Source organism: Populus euphratica, unplaced genomic scaffold (assembly GCF_000495115.2).
Source record: "Populus euphratica unplaced genomic scaffold, PopEup_1.0 scaffold185.1, whole genome shotgun sequence".
Lineage (NCBI taxonomy): Eukaryota > Viridiplantae > Streptophyta > Magnoliopsida > Malpighiales > Salicaceae > Populus > Populus euphratica.
In genome coordinates, this window is record NW_011499982.1 from 430,786 (window position 1) to 446,049 (window position 15,264).

Sequence of the window (15,264 nt, forward strand, 5' to 3'; positions counted from 1 at the left end):
GCATTAATACCCGAAAATGAAGCGTATGGAGACTAAACATTAAAGAAGATGTCACACACCAAAACATTGAATATTGTTTGCTATAAGGATGGTTTGTTATGAGAAAATTAAATGATTAGGTTCTTATCTTGACCATGAAAAAATGAGAATATTATATAACTTCGATCTTAGTGGGTTACTATCTTTATTATTTTTAGTATTATTATTTTTATTGTATTATTTAAGATTTTTTTAGGTTTTAAGAAGTTTTGGACAAACTCAATATATAGTTCGATGAATACGATTATAGTTTTTTCTTCTGACTTGTTAGTTGTTTTTATTTTCCATGTTGTTCCTTGATCCTTCATTTCTTCTTTGTAGACAATTAGATTAGCGAATATATAGTCTAGTTCGTCTTCTTCTTCAATCTCCTCATCTTCGAATATGTAATCTTCAACTTGTCCCAGCTCCTTCAAAGACACAATATTAAAAAAATAACTTCCCATAAGGGAGTCTTTGTAGATGATTCCAGTCGCCAAGCATTTTTGGAGTTGGAAGCCATTTTTGAATGAGAGATTTCTTCATTAGGGTTTTTTTTTTTGTCCCGACATTGATTTTCTTGTTTGATCTCGATAATAAATCAGCATCCTCAGTGTTTTTTTCCACATACTCCTGTGTAGAATTGTTTTTCCACGTACTCCATTTTCTCGTACGGGAAATAATTTTGTTAGCTGCACTAAAGCCAAAAACAAATGCTAACGAGTCACACTCAGCTTTGACAATGTTAAAGCAGAGTCAAACAATCGAGTAACAGTGATATCGAGAGCGGAGAGAGAGAGAGAGAGACACGGTTACTCAAACCCCATAGTTTTCAAAGTAGTTAATGAAGCACTTTGCATCTAATTCGGTGTTGAGAAATACAAAATTATCATGAACTTCTCCAGCTAAATTGTCGTCTTGCTCCTTATTACCCATATAAATACCGGTAGAAGACAGCTCGGTTGGTCATCAAGAGGGAAACAAGAATTTATTCGTTGCTAAGAAAATGATGCCAATCATGAGGGTTCTAGCCTTTCAAATTTTAAGGTTTCTATTATTTGGTGGTTTCCTATGTTGCCAAGCTATACTTCATCATACTTTTGTGGTATGTACTACGTGCTGATTGTTTTTTTTTTTTTCATGCGATCATCTTCGTAACATAAGTTCAACTTTCTTTCTATGATATGAAAAGGAAGAAATTTAAAATACTACATTAATTAGTGCTATGACATTTGGAATAGCTTGTAGACACACTTCAAATTGATCAACGTTTTAGGATATTGATTTAACTGCTCTAGATTCTAGAATGATCATCGGTGCACCGGTCACATTCTTTGTTTTATTTTATTTTTGGCTATCTTCTGTTAGTCTTTTTATTATATCGACTTTTTCCACACAAAAAATTGAAAAGAAAAAAACTGGTACGCGGAGTAACTAGGAGAGATTAGATGTTTTACTTTATAAGCTCATTCGTAATTTGTAGTTTTGCGTATGTGCACATTCATTGTAGGTAAAAGATGTTCCATACACAAGACTCTGCAGCACCAAGAACATAATGACCGTCAATGGACAGTTTCCTGGCCCCACACTATACGTTACTAAAGGAGAAACCATCATCGTGGATGTCATTAACAAGAGCCCTCATAACATCACCATTCACTGGTAAGTCCCTCTATATATATCTGATCTTCTGTCTCGAAATTTGGGCTGTTTGCGATGCAAATCCACGATATGCAAGGCGGCAGAGATATATAGCAATATTAACACTGTTAATCCTAGGCATGGAGTGAAACAGCCAAAATATCCATGGTCAGATGGTCCTGAATATATCACACAGTGTCCCATTCAACCAGGAGGAAAATTCAGTCAGAGGGTCATATTCTCTGAAGAAGAAGGAACGTTATGGTGGCATGCTCACAGTGAAAATAATTGTTAATATACATATTATTATAGCATTGATAAATAAGGATATTAGTAAAACCAGGAATATAGGAGAATACTCCTTTAACTTCGTCAAATCTTCGATTGCTCGAGGCGCCGGATTAATGCCATGATGCATTTAATCTTCGTAATATATAGCAAGTCTGCTCTAACAGTCATCCATGAGATTATTACGTGCGGGCATGACTTAGAATTGAATTAGTCAAAAAAATGAAGTGCTCACGTTAGAGGAGCTCGCTAGCTACAGCCTCCGATGAGATGCAAAACGGTAAAATATTGCCGGATTGGTAAAACATTTTTTTGGAAATACTGCAAATAGAGCCATTACTATGCCCATTAAAGCAGTCAATATCAAAAGAAATGAATAAATTGATGCTTTCATAAACTAAATAATAGTTTACAATTACAGCTTGCATGACTGTTTAATTAGAGCATTCCTGGATTAAAAAAGAAAAGAAAAGAAAAGAAAATATAAGAAATCAAAGCAAAGATAATTCAATAATTCAAATCATTATGTCCCGAATACTATATGTCAAATTAAAAACAAATAGAGATAAAAAATCATAAATTAATGTTGTAAAAACTACTTGTTGCTTGGATCTCCAAGTTTTTGAAATTCTCCAAATTCCATCCAAGCACCTAAATATGAATCAATACCATAAAAAAAATCTATGACAAATGTTTGAACATTATATATACCATATGTGTCCAAATAACAAAAGTAAGGAAAATCAAGAATGCATTCCAGTGCTTGGCCTAGCAGTGGAAGGGACTTGTCTCCTTCCACTGTACCTGGGTTCAAGCCCTGGCGTGCACGCCTGTCACCCCTACGGTGCCTTACATGCCTACTAGGTTTGCAGGGTATTCAGTGGGCCGTGGGGATTAGTCGTGGTGCGCGCAAGTTGACCCGGACAACCCACATAAAAAAAAAAAGAAGAATGTCTAAAAGTAAACCAATCACTTGAAATGCTTAAATTACATCGTCGAATTTCAAAGTTGAACAATCTAATTTAAAATTTTGATTCAATTATGCATGTCTAATATATTTCTTTTATAGTATTAGGATTACTTTAATTAAATGCATTAAGTTTACAACTATAGAACTCTACAATTACTCTTGTAAGTTCAATATTATACTTTGATTTTGTTATTGAAAAACAACATTGTCTTTAACAATTCCATCAACACTACTATGACAACCAAATTTTTTTTTTTATGTAACCATATAATATATATATATTTTTTATGTAACCATATAATATATATATATATTGGATTATTTTTGATGTAATCATATAAAAAGTTAATTTTCAAGAATTTTATACTAAGTTTCAGATAAGTTTTGATTTTCCAATCAGCTCAATAACAATTTTTTGATATATTTTTTATTGAAAGTATCCTTGATCCTTGATAATGAGTTGGACCAAAGAACTCAATTGGAATAGTTATTGAATAATACCACATAGTTCAAACAACAACAAAACTTGGAAAAAAAAAAAACATTACTATTTCACATATGTAATCATCCTTTGTATAAACATTAAGGCGGACAAACACTAAAATGGAATAGGCACACAAATATGTCTAATGTCCCTGCTATAACATGATGAGAGGTTATTTGTCCTGGAATAGAAGGATCAAAACCTTTCACACCCCTTGAATTTACATATTAGTCCATATGATCAAAAACCCATGTTCCAGACCATGCAATCTCATTACATAAAGATTACTAAACCCAAAACAAGAACGTACGGGGTTAGAAGGATCAAGAACCGCTGATTCTTGTAGAGCCATCAACCCAGCCTAACCAACTACCAAAATTGTATGCATTATATGGAAAACCAACAAACAGCAAACAACATAGATCATTTGATACGACAGTATGAATGGGATTCCAAGACAAACCGATGGAGTGACCCTTTTCAGTGGATTAATTCGGAAAAAGAATTCTAGTTTTTTTAGTATTTTAGTTGTAATATGACAACTCTGTTTATAGAAACAAAGAGAAACAAGTATGTAGCATATTCGTAAAAATTTTACTTTTCTTTATATATATATATATATATATATATGTTATGAAGATTAGTCGTGGTGTGTGTAAGCTGGCCCGAACACCCCACGTAAATAAAAAAAAAAACACTTATTACAATTTATGTACCTCCAAAATATAGCTGAAAACAAGTGATTGATTTCTTCTTTTTCTTTGATTTTGGTTTCTTTCTGTTCAATTAGCTTACATTTAAAAGGAAAAAAAAAAAACTAGACTTCTCTTACTGTATATGCCGAAGTCATTCTCTTTCAAGTGCCGTGATGGAGCTTGCTTCGGGAATAGAAGTTATGGTGGGACTGTCAGCAAAGTTGTAATTAATTAGCAAGCAAATAATAAAAAAAAAGAATTGTATTTTCATCCTCCTCCAATCGCCAACAATGGAACATGTTCCGACAATTAATTCTACGGAAGAAAACAAGATTATTTATCTCTTATTTGCTTTGATTTTTTTTTTTTACCATAGATTTTGTCATCCTACATATAATTAAGTGGCAACATCTTGATGCAATTTTGCACTGTAATAAACGTAAACCAACCACTAGTCTGCCTTCTTTGATTTGATTTGATTTTTCTTTCCTCTCCTGTGTTTTCTTTTTACCTCAAGCTACTAATTTACCATGGCTTCTAATATTTTAATCTTTCTTGGCTCTAAAAAATATACTCCTTTTTTTTTAATTATTATTATTCTTAAAGGCAAAATGATCTTGAATGATGACAAATGAAGACTTGAAACCTTATTTCCTGTTGAAGAAAATGAGATTTAAAAAAACAAAGATAAAAAAAAAAAGGGAATTTAGAGGTTTCAACTAGCAATGAAAATGATTAATCTTTTGAAGAAGAAGAAGAAGAAGAAGAAGAGAGTTTTTGTTATTATATTGCATTTAGATTACTTAATTAATTATTTTTTATGTTGTTTTGTTATTTTATTACGCTTAGATTTTGTAATTTATCAAATCTTTTGGCTTAGTTTGTTTTTCACTGATTCTTTACCCTATGTTTTGCGTTCCTTCTTCCTGAGGTTCATTTTTCCTTTGCCGTGCCAGATTTTTTTAGCTTATTCTCATATTTCTTTCATTAGTTTTGGTGCAGTTGTTTTTGAATTTTTTACTTTTCTTTTATGGCTTTTCTTATATTTCTTTTCAATATATACATGACATCAAAACCAGAGTTTCCTTTGCAATATATACATGATAATCACCTCACTTCCTTCTTCAAGTTGTCTCTGCCTCGAGTGCCCTTTTCCCTTGCTAAGTCGAATTCTTAATTTCTCAATATTGTGCTTCTAATTTTTTCATTGCGATATTTTCATACCAAAAATACAATTGACATGCTTGATGCTACCCATTCGTTGTTGCTGCTTTTATTTAAGGCTAGAACCAAATTGTGTGCGCTTTTCTATGGTGTTTTTGACTTTTTATTTGTTTTTACAATGTGCGTATGCTCTTTATTTTGAGATTGTCCAAGGTAAAAGTCATAGTTTTAGAATTGGAAAAAGGGTCTTGCCTAAGTTCTTTCTGGATGATGTTGCCTAAGATTTGATATGATTTAACCATCTAATTTATACCTACTAAAATTCTTTCAGCTTTTGGATTGAATTTGAGGTCAATTTGATGAAACAAGATTTAGATTTATGGTATAAAAAAATTAGAAGAAGAAGGATCAAGATAAAAAAAAAATCATGAAATTTTTCAAATTCATGCAAAAAATCAATTCCATCCAAAATTTCTCCATTTACTCATTTTTTAAATTTTAGAATTGAATTTGTGGGCAATTTGATGAAATAAAATTTAATTTTATCATATAAAATACAATTAAAAGAAGAAGTATGAAAAAAAATAATGGGTGATTTTTTAAAATTCATGCAAAAAAAATTATTTTTTCCCCAAAACTTATCCATTACTGAGTTTAATCAAAACATAAGACATGAAATAAAAACTTATGTTACCTTAATGTAGAGCATGTAGAGTTTGATATGAGGTTAAAAAAATAAAAATAAATTATTATAATTGTTTTATATGATTAGTCTTCATCTATATAACCAACTTTAATTTATATAATTAATCTTTGTCAATGCAATCGATTTTCTTTTAAAACAATTTCTATACATGTATAAAGAAATTTTAATAGGAATATTTAAAAAAAAAAAAATTAAGTGACAACACCTTAACACTTTGGTAGGATGCATTCCTTTGATTACCAGACCAACCTTAAATACCTCTCTTAATTTTTTTTGTGAAAGCATCCCCAAATTAGCATTCAAACCATTTCAGCTTCCTCAGATACCTCTCTTAATTTTTTTTGTGAAAGCATCCCCAAATTAGCATTCAAACCATTTCAGCTTATTATCCATAATTACTTGAACACATTAACATCTTTTTTTGTACTATTAATTTGTTTCTCAAACATAATTTCAATTTTTTTTTATATTTTCAACTCGTATTTAAATACAATTTCACATTTCTTAATACAATTATGCATCCAACATATATTTTCTTATTTTACTAACTTGTCAAGCAAGATCTAAATATACAACCATTTAGATTACAAACTCCCAATCAATTTTTTAAGTATAAACAACAACATTAAAAATAATAAATATTTACATAATTCTGCTAATTTTTATACTTTTATTTTTTCATATTTAACAAACATAAACTAATATCCATACAACTTGTTTTGCATGAATCACAATCAAGTATAACACACTACCACCATTATACAAATCCAATTTAAGTATAACAACATCATTTAAACATTAAAATTTATATAATTCCATCAATTTTCACGATTTCATTTTCTCATTTAACAAACATAAACCAATATCCAAATAATTTATTCCACGTGAATCACAATCGAGTATAACAAATTATCATCATCATACCAATCCAAATTAAGCATAACAACATCATTTAAATACTAAAACATGTACAATTCAACCAATTTTTATATTTTTATCATTTCAAAATATACTAACAATAACTAAATTCTAAGCAATTCACATTAGAATATTCATAACTAATTTCAAACATTCTTAACACTATTAAAACATAAAAAATCAATACAATTTAGTCGATTTCTAAATCTCTCAAAGTTCCAAACTATGGGCACCTACTCTAATGTTTCAAATTCCATAATTAGTTTTACTTTCTTTAATTTAATCTTTATTTATGTTATAACAACCATAATTAATCGATAATTATATAATTTTACATTTTTACTCATAAATGCCCATCAACCCTAGAAATATCAAAATCAAGGATTTTCAATCCCCCACTAAAATCAAGAAGAAAAACGAATGTAATAAAAAATAAAATATCTTATCACTACCCATTAACCCAATTTGATAAGCCTTTGCAATAATTTTCAAGAGTTTTTCTTTTTTCCTTCCAATTAGTAAGCTTTCTCTCTTTATCCCCCAAGCTTCCAACCTCTCTCTCTTAAATTTTCTCATTTGGTTTCATTTTTTTGGTATGAAATCATCTAACTCACAATTTTCATTCCATCTAATTTGAGAGAAATGAAGGAGATCAAGAAATTTCAAACCCTTTTCTTCCTTCTCAATGCCATCACCTAGAACATAAAAAGTAAGGGAAGATTTTTCTTCAATTTATGTCATTATCACTCAATTTTATTTTATTTTGCTGATCTACTTAGATTGGTAATCGTCATTTTCACCAAGTACTTAGAGCTTTAATAACACTTGAATATCAGTTTTTAATTTAACCAAATAGTTCTACAATCCCAACACAAATACTTAGTAGTCGAGAAAGATTTTACCCATACTTTAAGGTATTAACACAAATACTTAGTAGTCAAGAAAGATTTTACCCATACTTTAAGGTATTTTATTATATAAATATGTTTATTCTAATAATATTCATGGAGCTCATGTAATAATTCTTATTAATATAAATAATATAATAGCGTTATAGATGAAACACATATTTCAGTTAAGGTTTTCAAATAAAATATATCAAAATATAAATGATAGCAAAGTTATTTCACTATAAATATATCAGTTGCTTGCACTTATGACTTGAAATTCACTTATGTGTGGCTTGACTGTAAGGGCTTACTTGTAGACTAAGAATTTTAGATAATGCTTGAAGTAGAGAAGATAAGTTAAATGTTCCTCATGGTATTTAGTTTTTATACTTACATTTTTAATAGTGAATGCATTAAAATTCTACTTAGTTGATGTTGAATATATGTTGGATATATATTGAGATTAGAGTTTATCACTCATATTGAAATATTTCAATACCTAAAAGAGTTATTTAACTTAAGATCATTTTTATTATATAATGCAACTTAAAATATTTTTGGTGTTTTGAAGTCAATTTTAATTAATTGTTAGAATTGAAATTTAAGAAATAAGGGAATCTAATGTTTCTGCAGTAAAAGAATAAAAAATTTAGAAATTAAAAAATTTAAAGACCAATCTAAATCTTAGTGAAAAATTTTAAACTGTCATCTAATTTCTTTATCTTTTTTATTTTGGTTATTTATCTTTTAATTCTAGTATTTTTTTTTTAACAAATCAAAAGTAATTTGTTATCAATCTGGTCATATAAAAATTTAATTGAGAAAAAAAAAGTTTTCAGGATAAAAATAAATATCTATAATGTAATGTGAAATATCACTTTACATGTAATTTCACCATGCCTTCAAATGTTTCACTTGAATCTGTTTAAAAATATGAATTAGTTATTTTTTAAAGTATTTTTTATTTATTAATATATTAAAATAATATTTTTTAATTTTTTAAAAATAAATTAAGCCTATTAGGTATAATCTTCTGGATCAGCAGGCAGAACATAACGCGGGTTTGGTGGGATGGGAACCTTTCAACTTGCTGTCAAACATTTATTTTGAGTTTATTACTTTGTTACGTTTCTTGGACTGGTTTGGTAAATAAACGTTGATGATTTCCACAACGATTTCAAAAGTACAAGGTTTTTCTCAATGTTCCGTGTAAAGCGATCCTCTCTTTCTATATACCAAATCGAAATTGGACACCTGTAATGAATTATTACACGCAACTAATTAAAGGTTAACACAAAAAAATAGATAAATTGTGCATAATAAAATAAAAACAGATGATAGAAAATTGTGCATAATAAGCAAATGATTTAATGTGAAATTCCCAATATGTATTTATTTTTAGTATGAAATTTTAAATGATATAAGAATATTACATACTTTTCTCAAAGAAAGAAAGAAAGAAAGAATATTATGTAATTATTAGACAGAAATTGTATCTAACTGTTTAACTAATACAAAAATAATTATATGAACATCATCAAAATCAAGAAAAATCTTTCAGATGTAATAAAAAAAACACCCGAAACATATTGTGAACGTCTTTGTCGAGGAAGTTTTTGAAAGTCCAACTTCGAAACCAGAATGAGAAATATATGATGTTAACTTTATGGGCAGCCATAGCATTAATACCCGAAAATGAAGCGTATGGAGACTAAACATTAAAGAAGATGTCACACACCAAAACATTGAATATTATTTGCTATAAGGATGGTTTGTTATGAGAAAATTAAATGATTAGGTTCTTATCTTGACCATGAAAAAATGAGAATATTATATAACTTCGATCTTAGTGGGTTACTATCTTTATTATTTTTAGTATTATTATTTTTATTGTATTATTTAAGATTTTTTTAGGTTTTAAGAAGTTTTGGACAAACTCAATATATAGTTCGATGAATACGATTATAGTTTTTTCTTCTGACTTGTTAGTTGTTTTTATTTTCCATGTTGTTCCTTGATCCTTTATTTCTTCTTTGTAGACAATTAGATTAGCGAATATATAGTCTAGTTCGTCTTCTTCTTCAATCTCCTCATCTTCGAATATGTAATCTTCAACTTGTCCCAGCTCCTTCAAAGACACAATATTAAAAAAATAACTTCCCATAAGGGAGTCTTTGTAGATGATTCCAGTCGCCAAGCATTTTTGGAGTTGGAAGCCATTTTTGAATGAGAGATTTCTTCATTAGGGTTTTTTTTTTTGTCCCGACATTGATTTTCTTGTTTGATCTCGATAATAAATCAGCATCCTCAGTGTTTTTTTCCACATACTCCTGTGTAGAATTGTTTTTCCACGTACTCCATTTTCTCGTACGGGAAATAATTTTGTTAGCTGCACTAAAGCCAAAAACAAATGCTAACGAGTCACACTCAGCTTTGACAATGTTAAAGCAGAGTCAAACAATCGAGTAACAGTGATATCGAGAGCGGAGAGAGAGAGAGAGAGACACGGTTACTCAAACCCCATAGTTTTCAAAGTAGTTAATGAAGCACTTTGCATCTAATTCGGTGTTGAGAAATACAAAATTATCATGAACTTCTCCAGCTAAATTGTCGTCTTGCTCCTTATTACCCATATAAATACCGGTAGAAGACAGCTCGGTTGGTCATCAAGAGGGAAACAAGAATTTATTCGTTGCTAAGAAAATGATGCCAATCATGAGAGTTCTAGCCTTTCAAATTTTAAGGTTTCTATTATTTGGTGGTTTCCTATGTTGCCAAGCTATAGTTCATCATACTTTTGTGGTATGTACTACGTGCTGATTTTATCTTTTATTTTTTTCATGCGATCATCTTCGTAACATAAGTTCAACTTTCTTTTTATGATATGAAAAGGAAGAAATTTAAAATACTACATTAATTAGTGCTATGACATTTGGAATAGCTTGTAGACACACTTCAAATTGATCAACGTTTTAGGATATTGATTTAACTGCTCTAGATTCTAGAATGATCATCGGTGCACCGGTCACATTCTTTGTTTTATTTTATTTTTGGCTATCTTCTGTTAGTCTTTTTATTATATCGACTTTTTCCACACAAAAAATTGAAAAGAAAAAAACTGGTACTAAGGAGTAACTAGGAGAGATTAGATGTTTTACTTTATAAGCTCATTCGTAATTTGTAGTTTTGCGTATGTGCACATTCATTGTAGGTAAAAGATGTTCCATACACAAGACTCTGCAGCACCAAGAACATAATGACCGTCAATGGACAGTTTCCTGGCCCCACACTATACGTTACTAAAGGAGAAACCATCATCGTGGATGTTATTAACAAGAGCCCTCATAACATCACCATTCACTGGTAAGTCCCTCTATATATATCTGATCTTCTGTCTCGAAATTTGGGCTGTTTGCGATGCAAATCCACGATATGCATGGCGGCAGAGATATCTAGCAATATTAACACTGTTAATCCTAGGCATGGAGTGAAACAGCCAAAATATCCATGGTCAGATGGTCCTGAATATATCACACAGTGTCCAATTCAACCAGGAGGAAAATTCAGTCAGAGGGTCATATTCTCTGACGAAGAAGGAACCTTATGGTGGCATGCTCACAGTGACTGGACACGAGCAACTGTTTATGGTGCGATTGTCATATATCCCAAGAAAGGAACCGAATATCCTTTCCCTACGCCTCATGCAGACGTGCCGATTATTTTAGGTATTCTAGCATCAATTTTAAGAGAAAACTTCGGTTCTTACAGCCGTGGAAGACTTGAATGCATTGACCACTGATTTCATGAAATGCAGGAGAGTGGTGGAAGAAGGACATATTTGAAATATTTGATCAATTCCGTGCTTCGGGAGCAGACCCCAATGTCTCTGATGCTTACACGATCAATGGTCAACCTGGTGATCTTTATCCTTGCTCAAAATCGGGTACAATGCCACTATACAATTGCTTAGATTTTCACTTTTACTTTTGCCTTATATTTCTTTAATATCTAGAGCAATCCTACCCCTTTGATTCAGCTCTGTTTTTGTTTTTCCTTTCAAGAAACAAATTGTGTTTAGATGCATTACAAAAATGTATTTTGTTTAAAAATACATTTCCAAATAAAAATTATTTTCAAAAAATATTATGTGGTTGCATTTGTTTTTATAGTCTAACAATGTTTTTGAAAAAAATTAATTTTTTTTAATATTTTTGAATTTTTTTGATATTCTTATGTTAAAAATAAAAATAAAAATAATTATTTTAATGTATTTTCAAAAAACATACTTTGAAAAATAATTTTTACCACAATCTCAAAATCTCAAATATGTTATGTACCACAATATCAAACACATACAAAGAGTTTTATTCAAACTTGATTTTTATTTTTGTTTTTCTTAAAATTCTTCTCTTTATTTTTAGATGATGTTGAGATATTTTGTAAACACACACCCAGTGAAAATGAACGGAGGGGGGAAATTGGAACAAAAGTACAAGATGGGAGGCTGGTTAGAATAAAATAAAAGATGGGGGACTTATTGGAAGATGATGAAAGACACAGGATTTAATTGGAATCAATCAAAGGTTTTAGATGAAAATAAAACAATATATAAACCTGTGGGGCAAAATGAAAGTTACCCATGATTTCTTAGAAGCCTATTCTTTCTTCCCGGCCCAGAGACAATCAAATTGGTTACTACATTGCATCCTTAATATATTACATGTTTGAGTTTTATAATTATCATCATTATTATTATTTCAAACGTGAAGTTTGACTTGAAATTTGTTGAGAGAGGGAAGAATCTATACAGATCAGTGGAACGTTTGTATTATTTGAAGCTGTTAAATGGAAACCTTGTCTTTCTAATTGCAGATACATTCAAGCTATCAGTGGACTGTGGCAAGACTTACCTTCTTCGCCTAATTAACGCTGCCCTTCAAGACATTCTCTTTTTCTCCATCACCGATCATCAAGTCACGGTGGTCGGCACGGATGCCAGCTACACTAAACCACTGAAAGTTGATTATGTAGCAATATCACCTGGCCAAACCATTGATGTTTTATTAGAAGCAAACCAACCACTGGACCACTATTACATGGCTGCCAAAGTTTACTCTAGTGCCAATGGTGTGCAATTTGACAACACAACAACCACAGCCATTGTCCAGTACAATGGCAACTACACTCCATCCTCCACTCCCTCATTGCCATACCTTCCTTATTTTAATGACACAACTGCATCGGTTAATTTCACTGGCCGTCTTAGAAGCTTAGCTGATAATAATCATCCAATTCATGTCCCCTTGAGCATAAGCACTCCATTATTTTTCACTGTTTCTGTTAACAGATTTACGTGTGCAAACACTTCTTGTGGGGCGACCCAGTCTAGACTAGCTGCTAGTGTGAACAACATAAGCTTTCAGACACCTACACGTATGGATATACTAAGAGCTTATTATAATCAAATCAATGGTGTTTACGGTGATCACTTTCCTGATAAACCACCCCTGTTCTTCAATTTCACTGCGGATTCTATCCCATTGATTTATGAGACACCATCAAAAGGTACAGAAGTGAAAGTGCTCGAGTATAACTCGACGGTGGAGATTGTTTTTCAAGGGACAAATGTGGCCGCTGGCACTGATCATCCCATGCACATACATGGAACAAGCTTCTATGTTGTTGGTTGGGGATTTGGCAACTTCGACAAGGATAAAGACCCTTTGAGATACAATCTTGTTGACCCTCCTCTTCAAAATACCATTGCTGTTCCCAAAAATGGCTGGTCTGCCATAAGATTCAAGGCTACCAATCCTGGTAAATACAAGTAGCAGAACCATTTAAATATATAATAACCAGCAAAGTATAATATTAAGAGTATTATTTCTCATAATTACTCTGATTACGAGGCAGATCTAACATCATGTGTCCATTTAATTTGTAACAGGAGTATGGTTCGTGCACTGCCATCTGGAGCGTCATCTGTCATGGGGTATGGAGATGGCATTCATAATCAAGAACGGTCGAGGCAAGAAAGCCCAAATGCTACCACCACCTCCCTATATGCCACCGTGTTAAACGCTTCTTGTTTGTTTAGCATATGTTATGCCAATTATTTGGTCGCATTATTAATTTATTATTGTATGATTTGCAAGAATAATGTAACCCTAGTTCTGCTATTCTGCTGGAAAGCTGGGAAATATCCTAGGTGCATGGAGGTTTTGGTTATTTCTATTCGTAGGCGCCGCAGTACCGGCCTCTGCAATAAAACTCATACTTGCGTGAATAAATATTTTCATGGGTGATCACCCCTCTTAAGGCTTTATATAATTTGTACCTATAATCTAGATGATTAGCGTGTGTGTGTGGGATCGTTAAGTTTTTTCAAAAATGATTTTTTTTAATACTTTGGGAGCACTCGAAATAAAGGCAACAGATCGTGTGGCATGATAAGAAAAATATTTTTTCTCTTTAATTCAAATTATCGGAAGTGTTTACAATATTTAGTTTGATTGCTCCTAGTTTTTATTCAAAAATCATGTTGTGAGTAAAAATAAATATATTTTTATTAAATTTTAAAAAATGAATAAAAAGGATACTTTTAGCTAAAAAATACTCTCTTTTTTGTGAATATGTATTTTAATTGCTACACTTTAAATTAAAATAAATTTCAAAAAAACCTCGCAAGTGAATCCACTTGCTAGTTATATCCAAAGTTATTAAACTCGGTTAGAGATTGACACGGTCAAAAAATTAGATTTTAAATTTTATTGGTTAACTTAAATTGACCCGGATTAACCCATAAAACTCAACTCAGATTATTTAAAGTTTAGGTTAGGTTAAAGATAAAAGGTGAACAATAAGAGGCAGTGAAGTGAGATGAATGTTTGACAATCATGTTGTTGGTTGTTTTGTGCAGAGAAAAGGTTCATCTCATCACCATCTCCTCACAAAATTTATTTATCCTTTTTGACTTCATCTCAAGTAACCAAATTGTCTCTCATTTTTGAACCATCAGTTTTGTGTAGGGATGAACACGACTTGTTGGAAGCCCAGAAGCAGAGTCCTTGCTCTTGTTGCCTCTCTCTCTCTCCTAAAACTGTGAGTTTAGTTCACCTCCCACTCGACAACCAAGACCTGCTAACGAAGAGGAAACGAGTGAGCGAAAAGCTTCTTCAAATCGAAGCCATCAAAAGGACAAACAAAATAGTTGACCAGCTTCTTGATTGGACGAGTTATATAATCACTTATATGATTTAACTGAGGAGGAGGGGAGGATTCCTTCAAATATCTAATCTATTCTCTTTTGCCTTCCCCGAGGCTCACGTTTCAATTACAGTCCTCTCCTGCCAGCCATTTCTTAGTCATTTTTAGTTATCTTGCTTGTAAGTTTTCTTACATCTCCAATTATATTCATTAATAGTCAGTGCTAGAAGGAAGAAATGAGAACCCAACACCAACCCCCATCTCAAGCATACCCAACTCCAAAA

The 15,264-nt window shown here is 31.3% G+C and overlaps 1 protein-coding gene across 2 annotated transcripts; it reads left to right on the forward strand.

Annotated features, from left to right (window-relative positions):
- The first annotated feature begins 1,005 nt into the window (after positions 1 to 1,005).
- LOC105139876 (laccase-15-like) lies at positions 1,006 to 14,099 on the forward strand. Of its 2 annotated transcripts, XM_011046507.1 has the most exons (7): positions 1,006 to 1,123; positions 1,529 to 1,680; positions 1,798 to 1,923; positions 11,381 to 11,499; positions 11,589 to 11,717; positions 12,647 to 13,591; positions 13,722 to 14,099. In XM_011046507.1, exons 1-7 carry the CDS (start codon positions 1,025 to 1,027, stop codon positions 13,850 to 13,852), a joined length of 1,701 nt encoding a protein of 566 aa, XP_011044809.1. In that variant the 5' UTR covers positions 1,006 to 1,024; the 3' UTR covers positions 13,853 to 14,099. The 2 variants fall into 2 exon arrangements, with proteins under 2 accessions (XP_011044809.1, XP_011044810.1); XM_011046508.1 differs by lacking the exons at positions 1,006 to 1,123; positions 1,529 to 1,680; positions 1,798 to 1,923 and adding exons at positions 10,427 to 10,576; positions 10,986 to 11,137 and having other exon boundaries at positions 11,255 to 11,499.
- The last annotated feature ends 1,165 nt before the right edge of the window (positions 14,100 to 15,264 follow it).

What these genes read in the sequence shown, in the direction of transcription:
- LOC105139876 (XM_011046507.1), top strand. Translation starts at nt 1,025, where the DNA reads ATGATGCCAATCATGAGGGTTCTAGCCTTTCAAATTTTAAGGTTTCTA. An exon ending in AGACGTGCCGATTATTTTAG is followed by an intron (nt 11,500 to 11,588) that starts GTATTCTAGCAT and finishes CATGAAATGCAG; the next exon opens with GAGAGTGGTGGAAGAAGGAC. An exon ending in ATTCAAGGCTACCAATCCTG is followed by an intron (nt 13,592 to 13,721) that starts GTAAATACAAGT and finishes AATTTGTAACAG; the next exon opens with GAGTATGGTTCGTGCACTGC.